The sequence below is a fragment of the Mixophyes fleayi genome, chromosome 2 (genome assembly GCF_038048845.1).
Source record: "Mixophyes fleayi isolate aMixFle1 chromosome 2, aMixFle1.hap1, whole genome shotgun sequence".
Taxonomy (NCBI): domain Eukaryota; kingdom Metazoa; phylum Chordata; class Amphibia; order Anura; family Limnodynastidae; genus Mixophyes; species Mixophyes fleayi.
Genome location: NC_134403.1, coordinates 28,101,744 through 28,107,743, shown reverse-complemented (window position 1 = coordinate 28,107,743; position 6,000 = coordinate 28,101,744). Strand labels below are relative to the sequence as shown.

Here is a 6,000-nt window from a genome sequence, read left to right as displayed (position 1 = left end):
CCGGCTCACAGCCCTGCATTGGGATCCACTGTGATCCAGTCAATCAGCCCAGCTGAGGAATCCCAAGAACTTTCCAATTTGGTGCACCGCGAAGTCAAACCTCCCAATATTTAGATACCATGCAACGTAAGACCCGCCCAATCCACCCAAACTCCACCCAGCTTAGCCTAGAAACACCCACTTTGGGCAAAACTCCTCCCACTTCCAAGTAAGCTCTGCCCTTTTTTGATTCCCACCAAAATCAGGCTGTTAGGAGGTACAAGAAAACAGATCGTTGGGTGGTTGGGTTAAATCATTGAATCTGCCTATATAGGTCTAGTGTAGATTAATCTCTTATCGGGCTATCTTAAATTAGTTTTCTCCAATGTAATACAGTTTTGAAGATAAAACGAATGAATAATACAGTTTTCAAGTTACATTAAGTATTGTCAAGTTATAATGGTAGGTTGTCTAGGAAACGTGGACCCATCTGTATATTATAATGTGCGGATGTCATGTCTTAACGCTTCCCACATGGCAATGAAAGCAAATAAATTTATAGTTTATTTTCTTTGTTTTATTTTTTACATTTTTGTCATCCTCTCGCTCGCCCCGTTTGCAAAAGAAGTTGTTACAAAAATACCGCGAGGATCAAGCGGAGCATTTTCTATAGATATCTGATATACATAATACTGCTGACCTAACAAAGACAATACAATGCACCGTAGTATCTTATTGCTTACATAGGTTAAACTAAAATGTCCAATTATGCTACAATGATGTTGCTGTTTGACAGGAGCTTTAACATGGACTAGAAAAAACAATTATATGTGTGGAGTCTGGAATATTATGTTAGTGCAAAACAGAAAGGTGAGCCAGCCCGTACCGACTGGGCGCACGCATTCATAAAGAAAATGGTCATATTGAGAAGTATGGCTACTTTTGTTAGACTATATACATACATACTGTCCTCAGTAATGTCATCGGTTTAAAGCATATTTTTGTTAGGTATTTCATGTTGTGCTATTCCAGTAAACTTTCATTTCAGGTTTGTAAACAGCCCCGGTGCTTATTTTTTCCACCATTTTAAAAAATTCCAGTCAGGTACAGGCAGGGGAAGCAGCCATGTTGTGGCAGACACAAGATCAGCCAATCAAATCACAAGGAAACGGTGATGTCACTGAGACATGTGATGTCGCTGGCTCCACATGAACGGAGAGGCTGCATTCACACCAATGTTCAAAATGGCTGCCTCCACTGTGCGTAGGTGACGAGTACACGGTAATATCTCCTATAGAGTCACACGGCAGCTTTCCAAAGACATCGGATACACACTATATAGCGTATGCAGACACTTTTATCTCATTAAAAGGCCGGCATCCCGGTTTTTTTTTTCAATCTGTATCTCTCAAAAATGCAATTATATTCTTAGTATTAAAACACTGTGCAGACTTTTGGCAATAAATATAAGCAAAATGTTAGAAGGATTGTCTATTTCGTTTTTTCGCAACAGATCACTAATATACTACCAAAGCTGTCCGGATTTCCATCGTTTGCACTCGGCAATAAAGAGTCCGCATGGAATGCTGCCAAATCCTTCTGTGTGTACCTCTAGTGGCTAGTCAAGAAATGCTATATATATATATATATATATATATAAAAATGGTGGTCACACTTGCGTCTGATGTTGGGTTTCCATATAGGGAATGTGGCAGTGATCAATTCGAAAGTCGTCCAAGCTTTCATAGTCACTTATGGGCACTTCTGCGTCCTCAAGTCCACAGCTAGCCGAGACATCCGACGAAGAAGCACCTACTGAATTGTGCAAGGATAGAGATACGTTATCTGTGCTTGTCGTGTCTGCATTTTGGCTTGGACCGGGCACGAAAGTACTAAATGAATGTCCCGGCTGTGGAACGGAGGTGTCTATTTCGTTGGAGAGATGATGAGGAGGGAGGTACTGGCTCGGATGAAACTGGGGACGCCGCCTGCAGTCTGGGCTGAGCGTGTTGACTACAGACCTTGGCTGGACTTTAGGGAGGGTGTCATAATGTTCTTGGAAATCCTCCGGGAGTGGAGGCGGTAGTTGGTCTTGACTTAAATAATCTTCATGTTGAGGTGGGGGATAGTCACTGTCAATATCGTACCCCCCCAGGTAGTAGTCGGTTTCCAGCTCTCTGGTGCTACCATGGTGAGCTGAAGACCCGTCGGCCGTTTCATAGTTTGGGGCCTCCTCGATGTCAGACAAACGAGCACTCGGCATCCAATCAGAAGTGTCCCAATGGTAAGCTGCAGGAACACAGGATACAGAAATGAATATAGAGCACAGTGAAAAAAGGATTTACCTGCATCGGTTAATTGAATTGTCAGCCATGCATTTTGTATTCAGTCGTCATTTTGTACATGCTTCCAAGCATAAAAAAAAAACACTTCACATTGGGCAGTGATATGTTATAAAACAGTGTGAGCAGTGATTCAAACCACAAGTACAATACAGTTGTATTAGGTAACATGTTATCAGCATGCTAGGGCAGACACATCAAAGGCAGGTATTCACAAGCAGGCGAGAGAGGCCACGTTTTCAAGTTAGGTTTTTCACAATAAAACGTTAGGTTCCGACAGGCATGTTAAAAGTGCATTATGAAATACAACAGTAAAAAAACAGCAGGATCTGCGTTACAAATGTCACCTCTGTTGTAATTCTGTCCTTGGTCCAATTCCGAAGCTGTTTGGTTCAAGGAAAGGAGAATAAAACTCAAAACTCACAAGAGGCAAATAAAAAAAAAAAAAACAGATCTATTTTGTTTTGCATGCAACATGGATAACAGTTGTGAAATGCAAAAAATATGGTTCCCGTTTGTCCTAATTTGCCCAGAATATTCTGATTGTTGCCGCTAGATTAACAAAAACATGAGAGCTTTATTTTATCATCCTGACTCTGATAAGGATTGCGCAAGAGCAAGTGTGTTTGGTATTACAACATGGAGATAACAGAGTTTATCAATCAATACACCCTCCAGTTATAACAATGCAAATTTGTGTTCATCGTAACTAGCAAGTAAGCATCTAACGACTAAACAAGGTATGCTGGGACTTGTAGTTCTACAGCAAACAACGAACCACCGTTGGCTGCAAGCCTGCCTTAGACATTTATATACACTTTCTTCATTATATTCTGTAATTGTGTGATGGATACAGGAATTCTAACCCATACGTGTCAACAATTCTGATTACTTATTAACAATATAATTTCACATATCCCAGAAGATGAGTGATGCCTAGGGAGACTTTCTGCCTTGCAACAATATGGGATAATTTTGGAAAAATATGTAAATGATAAAAAGAGTGATGGGGGTTTGGGTAACTGTGACGAAAATGTGCTCTAACCTGAAGCAAGCAAATTGCTTACGCTGTAGTAAAAGACTACAGTTACAGTCTGTTTGTTATGGGAAACACCAACTTTTCGGCACATTTATAGGCGGAAGTAACACCTTTCCTCTGTCCTCCACCCTATGTAGACTTCATCTTAGCGACTAATAAAACTAAACTCCCATAGAGGAGAATTGCAAGACTCAATCACGCAAGCAAAAGCAAACATAGATCGACTACATTTTCAGTGTCCACGTTTTACTGAATATTTATAGGAAATTCAACTAATAAACCCTACTTATAAAAAAAAAATATGTATTCACCATTGTTATCATTTTCACTAGTGATGAATAAACCATAAAAGGGAACATAACAAGGCAATAAATAATAGGGACTAATGCTAAAACAAAGGGTCTATAACACAATGATAAATTAAATGGTATTCTGTGTTTTGTATGTTACATAAGCTTTGGCATGATATCTATAGTGAATGACTGTCCTGACACTAGTTGGGTCTTAAGTCAGTAATAATGATTATTTTTATTCTTTTTTATATTTTAAGTTTGTTTTTTTCGCAAATCGGACATTTTAAAATATAAATACAACGCAACGTGTTTTATAAATACGCATTTAGCAACATAAAAGCAAAGATACTAAGACAAAACAAAAGAAGAGAAAAGGTTAAAGTTGACATAAAAGAATAAAAAGGTTACAGAAAAAATTTAAATACCTTCATTTTCTACATTATCAACAACATTGTTGACTAGATGAATGACAGTCACTATGGAAGCTTGTGGAGGGGGAAAAACAATACGGGGTGGAGAGAGAGGGAGATAACAGACAGGTTAGTGTTTTTACACACAAATATTGTTATTGTATCAATTACACATATATGCATATTTTGTAATAGTTAGCATTAATGGATATGATCTGCATGAATTACCAGTGTACCAGGTTGGGTATCCCACTTCTAGCACCAAATGTGATTTAGAACGATCAACACTGCACAGCTGAAACACTCTTGCTGTTTATTTGGAAAGTGTCAGAATAGTATAAACAGCAATTCATCACAATTTCTCCCGCAACCTTACCTCTGTCTAAACAGTAGTTTCCCTTACTACAAGCCGGCCACTAATTGGCGTCGGTTGCCCCGCCCACCAACACAAACAGTGTTTTTATCCTCCACCCCAGCACTACAGACCAACCACAGCAAACAAGAAAACAATTACATCTGTGTGTGTATGTGCTGAAAGAGGAGCCCAGGGAAAATTGAACCCTGTCTGCAACCTGCTTCCTGCAGACAAGCTGAGTTCTTACCTATTTCCCTATAGGACGGGTGTGACAAATAAGACTCTTTGCCACTTTTGGGAGTCGAAAGTAGAAAATACAAAATAAGTTAATGCTTAACATTAGTCCTCCTTAAGTCCAGGATAGTTTTCCTCAGTATTGCCCTATGTCGATTATACCATAATTGTCTCCACACTGATATTGATTAAACCAGCATTATTGCCCTTATAATAGAAGGCTTACTAAACTGTAAGCTGTAACTAGCTGGGTCCTCTCGACCCTCGGACTCACATCTACGCCTTCTTCATCAACCTGATATGTGCTTGTCATGTTTCTATGGACAGTATGACATAGCACGGGTTCTGATTTTGCAAACAGGAATGCGGAGACGTATACTTAATTAATTAGACACTGTTTCATTAATATCTTGCTTTGTTATGTTAAACTTTTAACACGTGTCTTTTATCCACAGGTGGCTGCATTTATTTTGCTTGTGCTTCTGGGAGACAGCTGCGTCTTTAAAGGCTTTTAATGGCAAATACAGTAAACAAGAAGTTTGTCAAAACAGTTGTTTTTCATACTCTGCTTTTACCTGCAACTTAATCAGTTTTAAAGCCAAGCAAAATACAAAATGACATTTTGTTTCAGTTTGGAAGGTCAAAAAAACAATAATATCACTGAAATAAAAAATATTAGGGAAAGAACGCAGCCAAATTATGTAGTAACTATGGCAACGATAAATTCAGGGAGAAACATGTGATGCTTGTGTCTTTTAGGCACCTGCATTAAACCCTTCTAACATCTTAATTGCCTACATTCACTTCAAGTACAGTTACTTTGTAAAAAATAATAATAATAATACTACAGTATCACGACATGTTCTCAGCAGTCATGTGGTGCATATTTTCACAGGATAACAGACTCTGTTGTCTAAGTCTAAGGTGAACACAAGGGCGCAGAGTCCCTGCTTCACCAACAGGTGGCACTGTGTATGTAATATATGGGAATGCTCCCTACCCACCAGTAGGTGGCACTGTATATGCAATATATGGGAATCCTCCCTCACCACCAGTAGGTGGCACTGTATATACAATATATGGGAATCCTCCCTCACCACTGGTAGGTGGCACTCTATATGCAATATATGGGAATTTTCCCTCACCACCAGTAGGTGGCACTGTACATGCAATATATGGGAATCCTCCCCTCACCACCAGTAGGTGGCACTGTACGTGCAATATATGGGAATCCTCCCTCACCACCAGTAGGTGGCACTGTACATGCAATATATGGGAATCCTCCCCTCACCACCAGTAGGTGGCACTCTATATGCAATATATGGGAATCCTCCCCTCACCTCCAGTA

At 39.6% G+C, this 6,000-nt stretch overlaps 1 protein-coding gene across 5 annotated transcripts in view; it reads right to left on the bottom strand.

Moving 5' to 3' along the window:
• Positions 1-526: 526 nt before the first annotated feature.
• Positions 527-6,000, bottom strand: part of FAT3 (FAT atypical cadherin 3) — a 451,200-nt gene continuing 445,726 nt past the window's right edge. For 2 of the 5 annotated variants that reach the window (XM_075198718.1, XM_075198720.1), the window contains 3 exons: positions 4,079-4,138; positions 2,669-2,704; positions 527-2,268 (listed from right to left, as the gene is read on the bottom strand). In XM_075198718.1, coding sequence (XP_075054819.1) covers positions 1,649-2,268; positions 2,669-2,704; positions 4,079-4,138 — 716 coding nt within the window. In that variant the 3' untranslated portion in view covers positions 527-1,648. The remainder of the gene's footprint in view (positions 2,269-2,668; positions 2,705-4,078; positions 4,139-6,000) is intronic. The other 3 variants (XM_075198721.1, XM_075198722.1, XM_075198719.1) reach the window with 2 other exon arrangements.